Source organism: Clinocottus analis, unplaced genomic scaffold (assembly GCF_023055335.1).
Source record: "Clinocottus analis isolate CAN_PGR_092001 unplaced genomic scaffold, fCliAna1.0.p SCAF_24, whole genome shotgun sequence".
Classification (NCBI taxonomy): Eukaryota; Metazoa; Chordata; class Actinopteri; order Perciformes; family Cottidae; genus Clinocottus; species Clinocottus analis.
The window spans coordinates 2,629,740-2,651,353 of record NW_027175976.1 but is presented as its reverse complement, the minus strand read 5'-3'; the positions used below and the strand labels follow the sequence as shown (position 1 = coordinate 2,651,353).

At 46.0% G+C, this 21,614-nt stretch overlaps 2 protein-coding genes across 2 annotated transcripts; one reads left to right on the top strand and one right to left on the bottom strand.

Annotated features, from left to right (window-relative positions):
• Window positions 1–3,408: 3,408 nt before the first annotated feature.
• LOC137794301 (rho GTPase-activating protein 20-like) lies at window positions 3,409–13,106 on the top strand. Its single transcript, XM_068591054.1, has 16 exons — window positions 3,409–3,485; window positions 5,927–6,012; window positions 7,546–7,719; window positions 7,873–8,022; window positions 8,168–8,209; window positions 8,292–8,376; window positions 8,618–8,695; window positions 9,207–9,273; window positions 9,577–9,756; window positions 9,832–10,004; window positions 10,090–10,254; window positions 10,691–10,803; window positions 10,882–11,074; window positions 11,151–11,265; window positions 11,466–12,241; window positions 12,381–13,106. The coding sequence occupies exons 1-16, from the start codon at window positions 3,417–3,419 to the stop codon at window positions 13,104–13,106; spliced, it is 3,192 nt and encodes a 1,063-aa protein (XP_068447155.1). The 5' UTR covers window positions 3,409–3,416.
• A 1,190-nt stretch (window positions 13,107–14,296) lies between these two features.
• LOC137794220 (adrenodoxin-like) lies at window positions 14,297–18,822 on the bottom strand. The gene is made up of 4 exons (XM_068590924.1): window positions 18,305–18,822; window positions 16,462–16,586; window positions 15,741–15,870; window positions 14,297–15,021 (listed from the first exon to the last, which is right to left on the bottom strand). Exons 1-4 carry the CDS (start codon window positions 18,436–18,438, stop codon window positions 14,913–14,915), a joined length of 498 nt encoding a protein of 165 aa, XP_068447025.1. The 5' UTR covers window positions 18,439–18,822; the 3' UTR covers window positions 14,297–14,912.
• Between the last annotated feature and the right edge of the window lie 2,792 nt (window positions 18,823–21,614).

Sequence of the window (21,614 nt, the reverse complement as noted above, 5' to 3'; positions counted from 1 at the left end):
CTGTAGCTCCTGGGTTGCTGGTTCAATGCCCATGTCTCAAGCTATTACTACAGATCGGTTGTCTGGACCGAGCCAGCGCCGGGCAACCAGCAATACCCGGCACTGGTGGCTCGGACAAGAAACCTGTGCCAGCCTGAGACATTGAACTTAGCTGGGAATTGAACCAGCAACCCAGGAGTTACAGGGCAAACGCTGATCAAGCTGTGCTATAGCCGCCCACCAGCACTCCACTTCTAATCTCTTTAAGTACCTACGAGTGAGATTTGAACCCAGTAAGTTACGCCTCACCCTGCCTACATCTTCCAAAATCTTGAAGCACTTATGAGGATTGAACTCACAATCACAGGCTCAGCTGGGTATTGAACATGCGACCTTGTGGTTGTAGGTCAAACACTGATACCACTGTGCTAAAGTCCCCATGTAGCTCATTAGTGAATGACATTGAACCAGTGAAACAAGAGCGACCGTGAAACACAAATTCAAACAAACTGTCATCTGGGAATTGAACACAGCACCTTCTGTTTGAGAGACTGCAACTTTAGCAGTACTCTATAGAGATCAGTATAGCATTTTTTTTTCTTTCAAAATGCTATAGCATGCCTTTTTCTCACTTTTTGGGGATTTTTTAAAATGTAATTATTTCACTCTTTTTTCATGTAAATATGACAATAATGGGATCAAAATATCTTAATATATTGCCTTAGTATTAATTTTGCAGTATTTCATTTTTTGGACTTTTTTGTCCGACATACTATTGCATGTCGGACAAAAAAGTCAAAAAAATGAAATCCTGCAAAACTAACAGCAAGGCAAGAGCTTCCAGAGAGAGACATTTTGATCCCATTATTGTCATATTTACATGAAAAAAGAGTCAAATAATGACACTTTAAAAAATCCCAAAAAGTGAAAAAAAGTCATGGTGACGAAAAAAAAACAAACTCATGCTATACTGATCTCTATAGAGTACTGTTAAACTTGCAGTCTCTCAAACAGAAGGTGCTGTGTTCGATTCCCAGATGACAGTTTGTTTAAATTTGTGTTTCACGGTCGCGCTTGTTTCAATGGTTCAATGTCATTCACTAATGAGCTACATGGGGACTTTAGCACAGTGGTATCAGTGTTTGACCTACAACCACAAGGTTGCATGTTCAATACCCAGAACTAGAGGTCCAAAAAGTATTTGGGCAACGGCTTATGTTGAAGTTTTTACATTTTTATGGAAATGGAACAGTGCCTGACATTTGACCTAAAAAACAGGCACATCATACAACTAATAGCAATACACACACACACACACACACACACACACACACACACACACACACACACACATATATATGTATATACCTCTATGAATAATGCCATAAAGTGACCCTCAGGGTGTCATTAGTAGCGCAGGATAAGTTAGACGAGATGGTACTCCTGGTTCTACGTCACGGTTCTGCTCGAACAAACCATCTCAATTGTTTAATGGAGAGAAATAAAAAGTGTTGGAGCAAGAAGGCGTTGAGCCGGCGAGCAGCTTTTCTTCTCCGTGCCCAAGGCGGCTCATTACAACACGGAGGGAAGGTAATCATTGAAGTGATCCAGTTTTTTAACAGGGCCGATCGCGGCCAATTTGGGGAACGAATTCTCTCTTCTTCTCTTTCTGGCCTTGTTCTGCTTTAGCCCAGTTTGTGGCCCACTTCTGTTTCTAGAAGAACAATTGATTTTGGGGCAACAGTCGTTTGTCCTTCATAAAAATGTCCTAATTTCCTTCGTGTATGCTCAGGTTTGTTTTTTTTTAATTTCCGTGTGGCAAACATCTCATTGTGATGCTTCATAAAATATCCAAACTTTATGGTTCCCTCGTTGCTTTTATTAAGTTCCAACTTCCTTCAATAACACATCTTACTACTGGTAATGTTGTCGTGTATATATATATATATATATATATATATATATATATATATATATATATATATATATATAACGTCTTACAGCAGCAGCCACAGAAAATTATTGTTGAATTTTCTACTTTATTTTTTACCCAGCATGCATTTAGACCTAAATGAATCCATCACAAGTGTTTCCTGCAGCTACATCTGCTTCACAGGTCACAGCTGGTGTCCCTTGGTGGAGTTAATTGAGGGCCAATGGCTTCCTCTAAGGCTGCATGTGTGCTACGTCTCACCGTGCGGCCCACGTTGCAGTCGCTGTGTTCACGACGGAGACACTGAATCTAATAATCTGGCTTCACGCTGATGCACGGGCCTGCAGCGACGGTGTGCGTCAGAGCATAATCTGATAACACATCTGAAGAATCTTATTTTGATTTTCTGAAAATGTTCCATCAATTCCTTTTGAGTTGGCTCTCAGATTTTGAATCCTTGTTTTTCCCTCATTGTTGTCTGGACTCTTAAAGAACCCAGAAACGCTGCACGCGCCGATAATAATCACAGGGACGTGCACACGGGGGAAAATGACACATTTTTGATCTCTGGGTCAAGTGAGACGGCTGTTCTCCTCTCAACCTTCAGTTCAGTGTCTGCAGTTTGCACCAAGCAAACACTGTGAGACCGTGTTACATGCTAGCATGTGTATGAAGGTAGATTTGTGTCTTTTTTTACCCGAGCAAATTTCTTGTTTGTAAGTAAATTATCTCCAAATCTTTGCTCTCAATTAAAAAAAATTGCTCTAAAAAAAAAAATAAAAAAAAAATAAACGCTCTCAAAAAAAATGTTGCTTTCAAAACTAAAATTTGCTCTCAAAAAAAAAAAAAAAATGCTCTTAAAAAAAAAAAAAAAAAAAAAACTCAACTGGTAACATTTTAGATTGAGAGCGGAAAAACTAAAATTTGACAAGATTTTTTTTTTTTTTTGACAGCAATTTTTTTTTGGGAGAGCGTTTATTTCTTGAATATTTTTTTAAAACCACAACTTAAAACCATAGATACTAAAGTCACGTGGTTGTAAAAGCTTCTGAGAGGCATTGTTTACATATAATACTAACAATAAAGTTGACAGACAATAGACAAGAAAGATCCTTCTTCTTACCAACAGTTATGACTGAGAGTTTTAGGGTGAACCTGAACGTGTGCAGCAATTTAGTTAAAAATAGATGAGCCTGTTTTTATTTTTTGCAGCGTGTTGGCGCCTCCTCCTCCTGTGCGTAAAGACGCATTAAGAAGTGTCACAGTGGCTGGTAATCCAGACAGGAGGCGCTTTGGTTACAGCTCAGCCTTCCAGTGAGAGTGAGGAGTGAGACGTAGCTGTGGACGAACGTCTGCTCCTTTTTAAAAATATTTTTTGACTTCATTGTCCCTCCTCGCAGACCCTGAACACGTTCCCGGTGACTTGTGCGCGCGCGTTGGGGATGATTTCCTTCTGGAGACGTTGACGCGTCGCCCCGCGCGCAGCCGGATCGCGAGCCCGCTGATGGACAACATGTCTCCGCAGCAGCAGGACAGCCTCAGCCGGGGCGGCGGGCAGCAGGACCACAAGCGGGTATGAGGTTCTCCCCCGCGCATTCCTCACGGGAACATTGTTTATCAAGAGTTTGACGCGTAGAAAGTGGTTCTATAAAGTTTTACACGCATGCGCAAGCGAGTTTGCCTCCGGATCAAATCTGGAACTTTGTCTGCGTCTATCTTCGGACTCACTCGCGGGGTCTAATAATAATAACGAGGCAGCTGATGTATGAATGAGTGGATTGTCCCCGTGCGCGCGCTCCCGTCGGGTGAGACGTTAATTCAGAGTTCACAGCCGCGTGAACGCGCTCAAACAGCTGGAGGCGAGCATCAATATTCTGGTTATTAATTATTGGGGTTCGACCGTCAACAATACAACTAAGATAAGTAGAGCTCATCTCATTTCCCAGTTTGGTGACCTCCCCAATAGCATTCATAAATATATAAACATTGCAATGAGTTTATATTAATACAGTATTTTGTAGTTGTGAGAAAAAATTTGGAGTTCTTAAGTGTTTCTAATATATATATATTAACAACTAAAACTCTGCAAAGCATCTATTAATAATGTATGGAGAAATAAGAAGTGCTTTGTTGCTCATATATCATATCAAATGTTTAATAACGCACTGCAAAGATTAGTAATCACATGTCGCTGCACATGATTACAGCTTTTGTTACATTGTCATCATCGTTTGTTAGTGCGTCTACAGTTACAGGCGCTTCACTCAAGGAGTCGTAGTTGACAAAATAATTCATAGGTTTGCTGGTTATGACCATTTAGTCTTATAAATGTTAATCTACTGAATTATTGCCTATAACAGTTGGATACAATAAATCAATCACAGTTAAAGTTACATTTTCCAGCAAAGATGTCAACATTTTGCTTGTTGCAGCTTCTCAAATGTGATAATATGAATACATAACTGTAACGTTATGTATTCATATTACGCCCCATGTGCCTGTTCAGGATGTCCTACTTTCCTTTGGGTGTGGTTCGTTATCCATCTCTTAAACAGTTCCACGCGAGCAACTTTACATTGATTCTGCCGAATATTTTGTAACTCTTAACATTACCACTGCTTCAGTGCAATGCTCCTTTATGTGTTTATGTATTCACTCGCAGGTCCGGTAATGCACGGCCCCGTCCTGCAGCGCTCTCCCTGCCTTCATTAATGATTGCTAACGATTCAAACCGACACAGAAACTCAGCCATGGAGCCGCTTCACCTGCTGGCAGTCTGAGTAAATACACATGTGCAGTTCCCTGTGAGGAACACAAAGCCCTCAACAGTGAAGCAGCTCGGGGGAAGAGCACGTCTGAGTTCAAGTCGTCGCTGCTGGGGGTCACAACAACTGCTTTGTGTTGTAATCCAGTCAACAGTGTTAACGCTCGGTGCTCTGTTGCCCAACATAAGAACCCATGTCCACATGTGAGCCGGTGTTTATTCCCCGCAGTGAAAGGTTACATTGTCGTGTTGTGGCTGCGGCATGAGGAATGTCTCACCGCTGTGCGACCCCGCTCAATCAAGGATATTACACTGTGAAATGTCAGAAATGCGTGGAGGTGGGATTGATCTTTTGCGGGACTGAAAGTTGACGAAGGCCGGCAGACAAACCGGTGACTAGCCGTCGTCTCATTCAGCCACTCGTTAGCGAGTCCTTCGTTTGAGACGCGTGAAAGCTTGAAAATTCATGAAACTGTTCGACTTTGAGACGAGCGGACCGGAAGAGCAAGAACAACGCTGACGAAAAGTCTCTTCATCTGGGAAGTTGTCGATACGGATCCTTCCTAGACAACAAACACGCCTCTTGTTAGAGTACGTATGAGTGTGTTAATCTGACACACAATGAATTATCTGTGTCCCCTCGCCTCACACTCCCGTGTTCAATTAGATGAAATGTTTAATGAAACGAGGACGATGGCGTCAAAGCAAAGAGAAACTGGATCTCAATATGGCCGCCAGCAGCAGCCGCTAGGACGCGGTGCGATGGGACCGGAGGATTAATCCAGCACTGCAGTGCCACATTTAGTCTAGTCTAAGTTAAATTAGACTTGAAGGACTTGCCGTTGTCGCTCTGACTATTAGTTTAACCCCAAACATGCAGAAAGCTACACTGAGCACCGAGGTGTGAGAGAGGTCAGCGCTGTCAGATGGAGGCCGGGGCCCTGAAGGCAACACAGACAATGTTGTCCCTCCGGCTAATCTTCACGCCGCGACATTCCTCCTGTTTAAATTCTCCTGCTTCACTCAGCTGCCACTGTCCTCGTGGAGGCCACGGCCGCCAACGCCGCATGTGATGGATGGCGCCCGCGGACGAGGAGAGCGGAGTGTAAACATGGCACGAGCACGAGGGAAGCTCTCTGTGGGAATCGAGCCTTTTCGGTCACAGCACAGGTTTCATGCGCCGCTGTTAAAGGAGCAGTGCGAAGGTTTTGATTGACATTGAAGTGATTGTTTCTTTTTGTCTCCTGCAGCGGTCGAAGTCTCAGAGCTATCGGCGGCAGTCGGCCCCGTCGCTGGTCATCACCAAGGCTCTCATCAGGTCCAAGACTCTCTCCAGGTACCGGCCCTACGGGTCGAGTCTGCACGCTGGGTTTACTCGGGAGACCGCGTCATCGGGCGGCTCGTTTCAGGGAGGAGGGGTCGCTTATCACGTCATGCCAACCAAACAGTTCACTTAGACGCAGAGAACAGAAGCCTGAAGCCGCGGTCTGGCATGCACAACGTGCACACGCTCACGTGCACACGCACATCGTGCACGCGCTCACGTGCACGCGCTCGCTTGCCCGAGGCACAACCCAGAGTGAGGTGTTGGATAATCCTCCTGTAACCAGACTTATCGCAGGATCAGGCCTCTATTAATAGCTCTTCTTTGAGCGTACGGTGTGGGAAAGAGAAGACGGAATAACCTCATTAAAAAATGCCTACAGAGGTGGAACGACCCCCGCACCCCCCCCCCCACACACACACACACACACACACACACACACACACACAGACACACACACACACCTCTGCCTACTGATTAAGTAACAATGGACGGTGTTATTGAATCTATTGTTCCAAAATCTTTTCTTGTTTTTAGGTTCAATCTGATCATTCTATCGTTCCTTTTATTAAAATCTTATTTTCTTAATTTCAGGACCGTGAGCTCCTCCCCCTTCATGATCATCTGACTATAATAAGTGTTTCTAAAAATGTCTCAGAACCCTGTTTATGGTTCGTTACCGACAATTGTGGCTGTTATTAATTTACGCGCAATAACGTCGTTAGTTATTTGGAGGGAAACATTTTGCGACCTGTCTCTCAACTCGGAAATGAAAATTTAAATTCCTATAATAAAGCAATCAATTATTTTTTTGTAAACGTTTACTCAATAATTCCATTCATCCACATAATCACGTTTACTATGTTCAGCAACACAACACTTTCTCCGTTATTCTATTTCATAACTATTTTAAATCTTCGCCTGGGAAAAGCGCCACTTTACGATTCCCTGACTCCGAGAGCGCTTCGATGGCTCATCACTCAGTTATTGAAACCCAAACGCAAAGTCGAAGGAGAAGAAGCCGACTCAAGGCACAAAAACATCAGTATTTGGGAGCTGTTTTGTATTCGGCGATGAGGGAGAGACGGAGATCTGGAGGCCATAATCTAATAAAAGAGGCGCTCGCCCGTCATAAGAGACGTCTTTGTGTCGATGGGCGACGTCAGCGGCGAACCTTCGGACTCAAAGCGTCTCCTGATGAGGAGGTTGGCCGTCACGTCCTGTCAGGAGACGACACAAGTGGGAGCACGGGTCGCACCAGAGTGTCTTTGATAAATCTGTACGCTGTTATCTCTGCGAATCAAAGGGCATGAGAGGAGACTTTAACGTCGTATTTCAACGTTTTGAAAGAACGCCGCCTTTACAGCGGGGTGAACGTGGTCTGAGATGTACGTTCAGTATCCTACCGATGATAAACGAGCTTTGATGATTCATATTAGTACACGTAAATAACTTGTAATTATTCAGAGTAGTTCTTGACCAGCGTGGGTATTTAAAAGCGCGTAGATTTCCTGTGTTCAGTGGCCGCGTGTGCTTGTTCCCCAGAGAGAGCTTCCTGCTGCCCGTGTGTCCAGAGACGTGCTCGTTGGTCCAGTCCTTCCTCGCCGGCGCCGAGCGGTCCTTCCTCCTCCACGCTCACGCTCAGCTGAAGACCGGCATGCAGACGCAGGACAGACACCTCTTCCTGTTCAGCGACATGCTGGTGATCGCCAAAGCCAAGTAAGCGCAAGTGTGTGTGTGTGTGTGTGTGTCTTTAGCTTTAGGAACATTTTGGCTGCTTCCCTTTCGCTGTGAATTAGGTTAACACCTCTCTCTCTCTCTCGCTCTCTCTCTCTCTCTTTCTCTTTCTCTCTCTCTCTCTCTCTCTCTCAGGTCAGCCAACCACTTCAAGCTGAAGACCCAGGTGTGTGTGTGTGAGATGTGGACGGCCGACTGCATGGACGAGGTGTGTGAAGGCAGCACCAACCCAGACAGGAGCTTCGTTATGGGCTGGCCCACCTGTAACTGTGTGGCTACGTTCAGGTAACACACACACACACACACACACACACACACACACACACACACACACACACACACACACGTTACGACTATGAGTTAGTTGTATCTTCTGAAATTGTAAATCCGTTAAATATCCGACTAACATCCTCTCCATGCTCGCGCTCAGCTCGGCGGAACTGAAAGACAGATGGCTCCCCCTCCTCAAAAGGTAACGTCCGCCATCGTGAGCGACGTAACGCGCGACCACTCGATGTGTAGAGAAACGTGACGCTCTTTGTTCCTCTCTCCAGTCGCATCAGAGAAGAGAAGGAGGCCGAGGAACCCAAAACCATCCCTCTGAGAGTGTACGGGAAGGGAATCAACACTTTTGCTGTTGTAAGTTTACTTTGACGTTTGACCCACTTTTACCGGCCGTAATCTCAACATTAGATTATATATTCATACACGGTGCATCCGGAAAGTATTCACAGCTGTCTGTATCATGAAATGTGGAAAAAGTGAAGTGCTGTGAATACTTCCCGGTGTGTGTAAATAAATTCAACTTTGTCGCTCACCTCCAGTGATGCCACATGATTTTGGCGCCACGCGTCAGTAAATCCTCTCCTCCTCCTCGTAGACCAAGACGCTCCCGGTCAGCAACTCAGATTCAACCAATGAGGTGATCCGACTGGCCCTGCAGCAGTTCAGCATCATAGTGAGTGACTCCGCCCCCTCTTGCTTGCAACAGGTGGAAGACAGTCAATGTGTTAGTGGTGAGGATACAATAAGAGAATAAAATAAGTGTTTTTGGTGATTACATAAAAGTCCTGTTGGAAAGAGTTTCATGATTCAGATTAGAAACACATACAACCAACCTAATACTATTTATACACTTCTCAATATAGGAATGTTAAAATGTGCTCGAGGTCGCATCCTGTGTCCATGTTACGGTCACAATAAACAAATAAACATCAAAGGGATCTGTCTCCAGATTGTGTAAAAAAAAGAATATGCCAATATGTTACCAGATAGATTTTTTTAAACCAAACTGAAGCCCTGCAGCCTGTTGCATGTGATATTATATTATATGATTTTTCACGGCACGTAAGAGCTGAAAGAGAAAAGCGTTCTTTGTCAGTCGCGTCTCCTAAAAAATGAATTCCTCCTCAGAGGGACGGGCCGTCCAGTCTCACTTTTCTGACCGTCTTTGTCTCCGTTTCGCTCAGGGGAACGTGAAAGACTTCCAGTTGTGGGTCATCTCCAAGAGGGACAACGCCCCCTACCCTCTGATTGGTCAGTGACTGAGGGCCACGCCAGTTTGTCGTTGTCTATAATTTGCTACATGGCCGTCTCTGCAAGGAGCTCTAACCGCTTTTTTATTTTATTTTGAACACACTAGAACCATTCATTCCTAGAGAAGAGTGTGTGCTGTGTAATCCGCCTCCTTCAGGGTGGAGGCGAGGGGCCGCAGTGTGTGTTTGTGTGTGTGTGTGTGTGTGCCGGCTAATAATGCGATGCCCTGGTGCTGTTGGTGTTTTGTATCGACTCCTTCGAGGCCTCCAGGGAGTGATGCTGCCGTCTTGTCCTCGCTCTCAGGTCACGAGTTTCCCTTCAGCATCCAGATGAGTCACGTGAGACACGCCATGTCTCAGGGAGGCGGCGGCGGCAGGGACGCCGACGCGCCGAGGGTCATGCAGGTGGAGCAGATGCAGGTGTACAAGCAGTGCCAGTTCATTATGAAGCCGCGGCCGGTCGAAACGCAGCACGCGTCTGCAGGTGATGTCGTTGAAAATAGAAGTATTAAAACAGGCCGATTGCTTCCTGCTGAGGTGGGATGTCTTTGCGTTACAGAGTGGTCTCAGAAGCCGTTTAAGCGGCGGCGTTCCCTCATCGCCTGGGCCTTCTGGCGAGGCTCCTCCCCTCACCTGAACGAGCCGTCCCTCGCCGGCCGGCCGCTCGGCTGCCTGTTCGGCCGGCCGCTCGGCTCCGTTTGCGTCGAGGACGCGCTGCCGAAGCCCGTGATGGTGAGTGTCGCGTTCTCGCCTCGGGGGTCGTCCTGATGAAACGGCGAGAAACCAGACTTCCCTCTCTTCTGCTCCCTCGCTAAAGGACATGATGGCGTTCCTGTACCACGAGGGCTCGCGGACGCGGGGGATCTTCCGCCGGCCGGCGGGGGCCCGGGCCGTCAGGGAGCTGCGGGACGCTCTGGACGCCGGAGAGTTTCAGCTCCCGCTCACGAGGGACCACGCCTTCCTCATCGCCGGAGTCTTCAAGGTGAGATAAACCTCAACAGGTGGATTATCATCTTCAAAACATCTTCACTGATGAAACAGAGAGGGGGGGGTTTAAACACGAGGCCACACGGACACCTCATGGACACATCTGTACGCACAAAGCCTTCCACAGCCTCGCTACCGGGACAAGATGTCCATAGCAGCTTGCTAATGTAATCTGGATTATACTCTCTTATTATCTGGGGGGATAACAGAGAGCCTCTGTGCACGAGTGCTAAGACTGTGACACGACAGCGCTGAAGGTTTGATAGTAAGGATTGTATTGATAATGTCTCACTTAGACCAAGTGATCACGCAGCAGCAAAGAGGGGAAATATTTTAATGATCAGATTTTAATGGTTTCATTCTGTTTTGTTTTTTTATTCTCAGCGATTCTTTATCAGACACCCGGTGTGAGATGTGTGCCTGTTTTTCAGGATTTCCTGCGCAGCATCCCGAGCAGCTTGTTCTGTTGTGAGCTGCACGAAGAATGGATGGACGTGCTGGAGGAAGAGGAGGAGGAGGAAGAACAAGTGCAGGACGTGAAGAGGTAACGCTTGTACGTGCGGTCGGATCGTCGCGATGAAGGCCGCTGCATCGTTTCACGGCCGTGTGCATCTCTCCGCAGGATGATTTGCCGCCTGCCCAAAGAAAACACCCTGCTGCTCCGCTACCTGCTGGCCATGCTGCACGGGATCCAGGGCAACGCCCACGAGAACCAGATGACCACGTTCAATCTGTCCGTGTGCATCGCTCCCAGCATGCTCTGGCCTCCGGGAGCGCCCTGCGACCCCGAGGTGGAGGGAGAAGAAACTAAGAAGGTGAGGATGTGACCCAGATCTGGAGCTTTGGGTCGTTGCAGTAGTTTAACGTCCCGCCCCCGTTGTTGGTCCTCAGGTCTGCGAGCTGGTGAAGTTCATGATTGAACACTGTCAGCAGATTGTAGGCGAGGAGCCCTCCTCCCTGTTCGGTGGGCCGCCGCGAAGACTCGACTGCGAGGAGACGGGCTCAGGTACGGAGACATTGCCGACGCTGCTTGTCTGTTTGTGCCGTCTCCATTGAGCTGATGGTCAAAGCACTTTCAAGGCTCAGAGTCGTTCGGCTCAAGTCACATTACAAGTCATCCAAAAATATCTACAGGAAGAGAAGTCGTCGTCTTGACATGTTTAAACATCTACAAAGTGTTTTTCTGTCCCGTCACTCCCTCACTAGACTCGTGGTCGTACCCTCTGACCGACTCCTCCTACGACAGTCTGGAGAACGAGTTGGACGACAGCAGCGGCGGCTCCCCGGGCTTCTGCAGCCGGAGACGCGTCCGACCCAAAGCGCTGCAGGACAGCCTGGACTCCATCCTCACATTCAGCGACTGCGACCAAGACACGGACCCGGACACCCACCAGACCCAGACGGGCAGGAGAGCGGACCCCTGCGGCCCCGGCCGCGACGCCCCGACTGTGGACTCGTCCTCCCTGGAGCTGCTGTCGCTGGACAGGCGGCACAGGCAGCGGAGACGCTCGGCGCCGGCTGTCGCCTACGTGGCCGAGTTTGGTCCGTGCGTCGCTTCAGGGGACGCGGACGGTCTCCCCGACGAGGACGAGGAGCTCTCCAACACACTCGGGCTCTCCAGAGGGCGGCCCGCCGCTCCGGTGGTGAGGTCCCCGAGCCTGTCCTCCACCCCCACCTCCCCGGCACTAACCCACTCCTCCCTGGACTCTCTGGACTCCCCGCGCAGTGACGTCACCTGGGGGAGCAGACGCAGGCTTTACCCGACCAAGACGCATCTGCCGACCAGTCCTTCTCCTCCACCCTTCAGCATAACGTCTGCTGGTGGACATCTGGACCCGGGGACTCAAAAAGGATCCCCAAGTAAAGAAGCGCTCAGCTGGGGGACCATTAAAGGCTGCAGGGGCCTCCACCCAAACTCCTGGCTGAAGAAAGGCCGGAGGCTGTCACTAACCCAACCTGACAACTTGGAGAAGGAAGCGGAGGTGACTGAACGAGTCATATGTATTTATGATTGTACAACCTATAGAAAGGGGTTAAAAATGCCTTTTTTTAATTCATTTTCCCCGACATATGCCGTAAAGAAGTCACAGTATACATGCTAATGTTGTGTCTCTACAACAGGGAGGATCCAGCGAGAAGCCGCTTGCATGTGGGAAGCATGTCCCCGAGAAAGGGAAAGGAGTTAAACCGTCCAGCAGCCAGCTCAAGCCCAGAGCGTCCTGCAGAGCTTTAAAAGATGCGGGACGGGAAGGCGGCCGTGTGACGGGGAGGCCTGGCCTCAAACACCACTCGTCCAGCCCCCCGTCCCACCACCGCTCCACAGGGAGTCTCCAACTCCCCAAGTCCGCCTGGTTCTCGTCCTCAGACGCCCCGCCGACCTTCGAGCAGCTCGGCGCCGACACCGGAGGGGACGCCGCCGTCGAGCGGAAGCACTCGTCGCCGACTTTGTTCTACAAGCAGGGCGGGCCGTCTCTGTCCCTGTTCAAGCAGCACAAGGCTCACTCGGTGGAGGAGGGCTGCGACGCCAGGCTGCGCAGGCGCCGGGGGTCGGAGCCCGGGCGGCAGGTCGTGGACCGAGCCGCCACCTTCACGCGGGCGCGGCTGCCCAGCGACCCGCAGCTGGAGGTCCCACGAGGACGGGCCGAGACCCGCTCCTGCCTTTCGCCGCATGCCACCAAAGCGGTGAGGGACTACTTCTCCTCTCACCAGCGCGCGAACCCCCAGAGCGGCCAGCAGGCGGCGCTCGCCCTGGTGGAGAGTCGCAGGGAGCGGCTGAAGAGGTGCAGCGACCCGTCTGCAGAACCGGACTTCGACCAGCTTCTTTTTGCTGAGGAGTCTTACGTGTGATCGCTGTCACAGGGTGAAAAGGGGATGAGATGCAACATCAATACTTCTGAATGTGTCGTTACGCTCTGCACCTTTTTAAATGCACGACCTCTGCCATCCAGCACACGTCGGCTGAGTCTGGACTGGAAGTGTAATTAGTTTGCTTTGGTAGAACAAACGGGGAGAAAAGTAGTTCCACCTGATCTTAAACTTTACCGAGAGCTTATTGCCATTAAGGGAATGCGTTTATTTGGGCTTTGTTACCTTATTTATATAATAAATAATACGTTTATGAAAGTCCAAACTGATGATCGTCTGCCACCGCGTGATGAAACTAATGAATCTTCATTCCTGTGTTTTGTTTTTCAAACTATATCAGGCCAAAGTTAAGAAATATGCCAATTTAAACTGCCTGGAGTTGCCTTCGTTTGTCGTGAACAAGTAGAAACTCAGTCAAAAGGAAGTCGGTGGATTTGCCCAGATGCTGATCTCGGCTACAGAACGCAGCTCTGCGTCGTGACGTCAATAAACAGATTCAGTGTCACCGTGCAGCTGAGTTTGGCTAAAAGCAGACGCTTCATAGAGCCGTCTATAAAACTCTAACGCTTCATTAGTGTCACTTCCTGTCTCGACACAGATTAAGGAATATAATTAGAGCATATATAACAATACACTGTGACTTTGCTAAACTTAACAGCTTATACAATCATGATTAAAGTTTGAATTTAGACCACTCTTTGTTACTGATAGTATCTTAACTCATATATGCTCTCACGTGTGATTGTTCACTATTAATGGAACATTTTAACAACTTAAACGCCTGTGCTTTTGTGCGCCTGTACTGCTTTTTGCCAACTACTAAAGTATCATTATTATTCGAGTCTTTGTCCTCGAAATATCTGGTCATAAATCACGTACATTGTTCTGGGAGTCGTTTTTTACACCACACATTTCAAACGCTTCTCTGCATTTAAACACGCTGGAGTCAAACTCGTAGATTTGGTCCTCGTTCTCCGTTTGTTGCCAACGATGTGGTTTTCACACAAGCCTGTACTGACTCACACTAATCACACGCGTCCCGTCGCAATGTTTTTATGATGTAAATATGGTTTTTCAAGCTTTATAATTCATGCAGCTCAGAACTTTGTTAAAAATAGGCCACAATACTGTTGCTTTATAATGTTTATGCCTCCTTTACATGTAATCAAACGCAGTGTTAAAGCCTTTTATTTGCAAATAAAATGATTATAACGTGTGACACAATTATTAGTTCCCATTTGTGATAACTGGCAGGTGACAGAACTGATGGCTGCTACAAACAGCAAAATATTTCATTACAATCATGTAAAAACTGCCGTTAAAAGGGGGATTGTTTTTATTACATTGTATTTCCCTCTATACATGGATATATATATTTATATATATGTGTGTTCTAGCTATGTACAATCATATGATGGAATTATATGGTTACATGTGAGGGTTAATACATGTTCACGCGCCGGCCTGAGTGACTTCTAAAAGTGATTAAAATCAGGACGGCTTATCTAGAATGATGAGATGTCACAGGGTCGTCTCAGTTTGGAGATCATGTCGTGCTACAACTCCTCACACGAGGGGATCAAACCTCTCTAACGGTTTACAGTGAGTCTACGCGTCTCGCCTCCTCCAGGTTTATTTTCAGTAAAGATGATTCGGTCTTCGTGTGTGCGTCCAAATTCCATATTCTTTGTTTTAAACGGTCCAGCAGTGTCGAGAGTTTAGCCGCCTCCGTTCTGACCTGGCACGACCCCGCAGTGTGTGTCGACGTAGACGCGTCGCGGTCGCAGCTCAGGAGGATCCGTCTTGGCTCTGTCGGATGTCGGCGACGCTCTCTGGGACCTTGGCGACTATGCCCTCCAGAGACTTCGTCAGACAGATCTGGCAGCCCAGACGAGATCTGTGGGGAGAAATGTACGATTTAATGTGCGCTTTGTTGTCGGGGCGCTTTCCAGCAACCGGTTCTTCCATTTACTCTGTAATTCAGACCCGCGAGGCTCAGACCCGCCTCTTCTGGAGGACAACCGTGAGACCTTTTGAAGGAAATACATTCGCTAATACTAGTAAGTTAGAAAAGAGTCAGGATAGTCTGCCATGAAAATATTTTTTTTTTTTTAAATCATAGAATAGCATGTAAAAATATATGTATGAAAAGTCCCAGAATAGTATTTTAAAGAAGTCATGAAAAAGTAAAAAATTTAAATTTTAAATTTTAGAGTCGTCACATAAAAGGAAAAAATGTCCGTCTTAAAAATCTCCAGGTGGCCGTTTGCACATTGGAACATTTCTCCAATTTTGTAAACATTCACAGCCCTCTAGTCTTCGGGTTTATCTGACACCTGCAGCCCCTTATTTGGCCACTTGGGGGCAGCAGAAACAAGAAGTGAATCCTGTGCGTTCATCTCTTTACGTCCCATGGAGACGTTTGGCTCTCCTTGATGAAGGCGCTCGCTGTTGAGGCTGTGGGAGTGGAGAGGCCGCTCCTCTGTCCCACGCTGATTAACTCGTACTAATCTCATCAGCATCAAGCAGATCTCACGCTCATCAAGCTCTTTTCATCCACGCATTTCTGATAAGGGACGAAACAAAGAACAGCGGTGCGTTTGTGTCCTTCCTTACGTGTCTGTTAAGCCGTAGGCTAAGTCTAGCATGTCCATCTCCTCGTCTGTGACCGGCCCCAGGCTCTTGTAGACTTCCTCGGTGAAGATGAGATGACACGTGGAGCAGGCCAGGGTTCCCTCGCACGCCCCTGAAAAAACACACATTTAAAAATTGATTTATTGTGTTTTATAGCCACATTGTTTGTGCATGGTTGACGTTGTCCGTGACGTCTTTGTTGTGACGAGTTGACAACATAACCCGTCACACACACACACACACACACACACACACACACACACACACACACACACACACACACACACACACACAGAATACATTTTGCACCGCTGTACTTGAGTCACGGCAAATATTCTTGATACAATTAAAATAGTCTCATGACAGTTGATGTCAAAACCAACCCCCATATGACGGTGTAATCCAATAACAAAATGAACTATTTAGTTTCATATGTCGAGTTTGATAATTCGGCGTGCCGTGCTTATGATTATGTCTGTTATGTTCTCCTGGTTAGTGTCAAGTTGTCATAACAAAGACGTTGACAAAGACTCCTTTGTGTTTCATGTCGTGGTTATGCACGTCAAATCAGAAACTTTACGCACTAATTACCTTCTTTTTTTAAAAAGTACCCTCAACATTATGAGAAGAAAGTGAAGGCAAAACTTGCCGCTAAAATATTTTTATTTCCTACACTACAACGTGTGTGTGTGTGCTTCCATACCAAAGCCATCAAAGTCGAGGTCTTCATTAATGACGATATCTAGCAGTGAGTCTCCAGGCGACCCCTTCACCGTGATCTTCTCCCCGTCTCTGTTGATGAAGTTCACCGTCACCTTGTTGTCCGACCTGACAAATGCACACAGACACAGTTTTAGTTACTTTTCTGAAACCACACTCCACCTGAAATGTAAAAGTAATTAAAAGAACATAAACCTTGACACGCCGGGTGTCGTCTCTCAACACCCTGAGATGTGACCGTCTCGTTGCAGAGAAACGAGCTCAGGGCTCCCACTAATATGGCCTAAAGACGTGTGGTATTTTTATGCATTTTATATTTGTTTTAATGCCGGTTGTATAATTTTATTACGTCCTATTTATCCGTGAAAATATTATCTTACACAAGACCGGTCTGTGGAGCAAAAAAGTGTGGGGGCCGCTGCCTTACAGCACTCATTAGCAGCCAAGCTGCCTGCACTTCACTGCCCTCCAGTGGTCAGAGCTCGTCACTACACTCGGGCCAAATGGTGAAAAAATATATTTTTCTTCTGACATATTTTTATAATGACTTCTCCAGCTCTGAGATTAAGTCGACTATGTGGTCTTAAACCCAGCAGGAAGATCACACTAATAATCATATTTGTCGAACAAATAGACGACAAGCTGTGCTCTGGCAGCATGGAGCCTGAAAGAAGGAACAGTGAGTCCTTTGTGGGACGGATCTTCTGTTAATTCTACAGGAACAATAAATACACAATTGGCGAAGTACCATTATTTGTTTAGGCAGTTAAAACTGATCAAATATGCATTGATCCAGTTACTCAACCTAAAATAATAAATCACCTATACAGAGCATTCAAGTTTAGCTTTTGGTCTTGTTGAGTGACAACAGTTGAAGTTGTCTGCTTTCCTATTTCCTATGACTATTTGCTTTGCAAGCAGATTAAACAGAGTTCTTGTGTTTTGCTTGCAAAAAGTTGTCAAACTCCAAACATTCTTGTGCACCGCATGACCTTTTTAGACCAACAAATAAATAAAAATGCACAGACTTGGAAATAGATGCATGCAACTGATCGCCCCGAGTGGATTAATTTAAACATTACAGTCTCTGGAGTGTCAGGGCCAGCCATGTGTACCCTGACGTGGGCTCTCAGGGACGGTGTTAACCGGTTTAAGGCCAACCAGCTGTGCAACAGGACATGTTTGGCCCTGGGGAGCTCAGCCATGGGCCCGAAGCCTTGGACCTGAAGGATGGATCCTTTTTGGGCTATTAGACATATCTGAAGTTCAATCAGCCATTCCTAAAACGATGACACTACAAAGTGCCACTCTGTTGCTACCATGTGGAAAACACAAGTTTTCACACATTTTATTTAAAAAAAAGAAAGAAAAAAGATACATGTTCAACAATATTTCCTCAAATGTGTTGACTCTATATAATTTAGCTTGGAAAAACATCTCACACCAAACTCCATTCACAAATGTGACATTTAAGGTGTAACCTTGCCTACACATTCTATATGACACGTGACACGTCTGACGCAACCACGCTGGATGCCGAGACGAGTAGTTCAAACATGAAGCTGTAGTTTCAATTAAACGTCTAGCCTGTTGCTGTGTAATAACAGTTATGTTTTCTCGCTATATCCAGAAGTTATCGTGGGAACAAGCAGCACAGAAGTTAATGACTTACCCTCTTCTCGAACCTGAAGTCCTGCCAGGTGTGCTAATGAGAAAAGTCCAAACTACGCGTTTTCTGAAGGGAGTTTGGCGTACGGCTGTGTATACAAAACCCATTTGATCTCTAAGGAGGTTAAAGTTTAAACACTTTCCGTAAAGTTGCCTACCTCAGAGACTGTGTGCCGCCGGTGAACCCCCTCTGACCCGTCAGCCAGGAAAACGAAGTTACTGTCGCCGTCCTCCGCGGATACCCTCGCAAGCTCCCGTGAGCCAGTCTTCGTAGCGCCGTTACAAAAGCCATTTGGAGCAGAAACGAGGAGGTTGGAAACGGACTGGGGAACGACGGGAACCTGCCCAACACGCGGACACAGCTCACTTCAGCTCGAGCTCTTTGCTTCCCAGAGGAGACGAACCCGAAGTTGTTTGCCTTAGCCCACTGAGCTAGCTAGCTGAGCTAGCCGGTTTTAGCTGCGAGAAGTCACTCTGTCACTGTCACGTTCATTGCGTAACGTGTAACCTACAGCAAGAGTCTGTTGTAACCGGGTTGTGATTAAAACAAGCTAAAACACACACAGCAGACACCATCAGCCGCAGTTCCGCTGCCCAGCTTGATGTAGTCAATCCTCAAACGTGAGCGATCCCGATGTTTTTCAGAGCAAGGACAACACAGATTGGGTTTAACGCAACACACTTCCGGTCCTGGATTTTAAAAATAAAAGCGTTCACAACCAACGCGTCGCAACCACAGGATGTAACTCTGTAAAAAGGTTGCAAATCTTCCGAAATGACACCGCCCAGGAGTTAAAATGAAGCACACGCTTAATAAAATGTAGTTTACGTTTTACTTTTTGTTGTTCGCATCACACACATTTCCATTCATTAACAGGAGTTTTTGTTTACTATTATTTTGAAAGCTTTAACGACGAGCTTCCTGCTGAGCGGTGGATGACGGAATGGCCAGCTTGATGGCTTGATTCCACTAACAAAAAATAATCCGTGCTTTTCTATTATTCTGTACATAGTTCATCCACGTGCTTGCTAAATGTTGACCAAATCCGGGGTTGAGAGAGTGTTAACACTTGTTTTTAATCACAGCGCCAGCCAGCAGAGTTATAGCGACTGAGCAGAAATCAGATGCCACCTAACCTTGAACTTTGTTTATGTAAAAAAAAAAAACACGGCATGTCTCGCTGGAAGCAGATAAGAACGGGTTGAAGATCTTATGTACAACGGAGCTCTCTTATTTACATGATATATTGTGTTTATTGTGAATCCATCAGCACTGCATCAGGTGGAAACAGAGATACAGAATAATTAAACACAACTGTCTGTATCTTCACACTCAAATATTGCTGAGATAGTAAGGCATACACAAATTACACACAATGAAACAAAAAAACTGGAATCAAGGGCCCTGATTTTTGCCTCCAACCTTTAGGTCTACAGTCTTAAACAACCCTTGTTGACGTCCACATTCTCTGTCCACGTTCACAAATATTGACTGAGCCCCCGTTGATTAAACCAGATGTCATTCACCTTCAACATATTTACAAAACCATGAAAACAGGATGTGTACAGTATGTTAGGATGTCAAGGTAAACTGTACTTTATTGGCTGCTGTTGGTGTTTTGTTCAAACCCTTTGCCCTCAAGGATTGCATGAGGGCAAAGTGCATCCAATATCAGCTCTCATCAAGCCATGGAACACACAGATTAATCAATAATCTTATTAACCGTTATCTGGGGTTTATGACCAAAACAGTGATATATTAACGGGACGCCTTTTGTCTAAGTGTTTATCTCCTTTATCGGACCTGTGAGGAGCAGGAACTGCCTCAGTCTGCAGGTTGACATTCAGTGAAAAGAATACGTTGTTCTGGTTATTCTGGTTTTTACAGGATGTTTAAATTCGTGCTGCTGTCCCTGACGCTGTCGGGTAAGATTGTTCATACATTATGTTTAGTGGAAAGATTATTCATTTCTGTGCCAGAATTTATTCTGTCCTATTTAGTGAATGTTTCCATTTGCAGGTTATGTGAGTTTATATTATTTCTTACAATACTATTTAAAAAATATGTTATTCTGAGATTATAACGATGGGATTGCCAGCGTGTCATTTAGAGATCACGCAATATTTGCAAAAAGTAAATAGCTTTCGCAAATAATAAACATTTTGTTTGCATTGTTATGTATTTTCTATAGACATAAGCTTTGCTTTGACATCACAAAATGAAAGGAGTACAAATATAAAGGAATATAAAAATGTCCATTTCTGAATAAGAGGATTGTGACGGACTAAGACGTTTAATAACAGTTAGAGAACATCTAACAGCTTGACGGCAAAACTGCAGCCTGTGACGAACAGCAATGTAATCCAAGCAACTAAATATACAGGAATAAGACGATAACCATTATTGATTTATTACTCTGTTAAAGAAAAACTCAATATTATTCTATTTTATATAACTGCTGTAAAGAGCCCAACCTTTATTTATCAGTCAACTGGGAAAGGTATTTGTTTAATCAGCAAAGGAGTTTGTTAGTGTTTATAAAAGTGAACAATAATGTGTGTATTGACTCCATGCTTCTGATCCGCTCCACAATGTAATGGCTTCTTCCCAAAGGTAATAAGCAGGATGTGTTGAATACCTTTTACAGGCCTCCAAGCTGTCCCGATTGCAGTCGCTAGACGTTTGCATGAGACATCTTCAACCTACCAGCTCCCTGATGACTTCCGACAAGGTACCGAGCCCTCCAGGAAATTCCTGGTGGACCTCAAGACCGGCCTTGTGCAGGAACATGTCAATGAGATGAACAGACGTGTGGGTAAGTAAATAATCAAAGCCAAACAAGAGCTAATTACTTACACCGTGTTTCTTTTTCATATGTACATTTCCTCTTCCAGCTTTCATGAGTCCTTCTCTGGGAAAGGGATTTGGAGAGATGAAGAGAAGACACCTGCTGACAGAAGAGGGTGAGGACGTCATGAAGTGAGATAGTCACAATTTATGGAACTCAACTATGATTTATCCTCCACTACTTCAGCATCTTCCCATCACAGATACAATACAGTATCAGAAACACATGTAACAATGGTTAAAAACAACATAGGTAAATTACATGAGCGGATTACTAAAGAGGGCCACTCCACCAATCTGTAAAGATCACAGTGGAGGCTGGTGGAGGGTGCACACGCAGCAAAACACATCCATTGTAACCTTTGTAACTTTGTCTTTTGCTTTTCCAGTCCCTGTTGATGTTCCAACCCAGAAGAATGGTGGAGGTTGGGTCCGTGTAGTGGCACCTTCTGCTTCTCATCTCCCAGATGGTTTCAGACAGGGAACAGAACCCATGAGGTCCATCCCAGATGGTTTCAGACAGGGAACTGAACCCATTAGGTCTATGCCAGATGGTTTTAGACAGGGAACTGAACCCATTAGGTCTATGCCAGATGGTTTTAGACAAGGAACCGAACCCA

What these genes read in the sequence shown, in the direction of transcription:
- LOC137794301 (XM_068591054.1), top strand. Translation starts at nt 3,417, where the DNA reads ATGGACAACATGTCTCCGCAGCAGCAGGACAGCCTCAGCCGGGGCGGC. An exon ending in TGGCTCCCCCTCCTCAAAAG is followed by an intron (nt 8,210 to 8,291) that starts GTAACGTCCGCC and finishes TCCTCTCTCCAG; the next exon opens with TCGCATCAGAGAAGAGAAGG. An exon ending in CAAGTGCAGGACGTGAAGAG is followed by an intron (nt 10,804 to 10,881) that starts GTAACGCTTGTA and finishes ATCTCTCCGCAG; the next exon opens with GATGATTTGCCGCCTGCCCA.
- LOC137794220 (XM_068590924.1), bottom strand. Translation starts at nt 18,438, where the DNA reads ATGGCTTTTGTAACGGCGCTACGAAGACTGGCTCACGGGAGCTTGCGA. An exon ending in GGCGGCACACAGTCTCTGAG is followed by an intron (nt 16,587 to 18,304) that starts GTAGGCAACTTT and finishes TGCATTTGTCAG; the next exon opens with GTCGGACAACAAGGTGACGG. An exon ending in GCCTACGGCTTAACAGACAC is followed by an intron (nt 15,022 to 15,740) that starts GTAAGGAAGGAC and finishes TTCTCCCCACAG; the next exon opens with ATCTCGTCTGGGCTGCCAGA.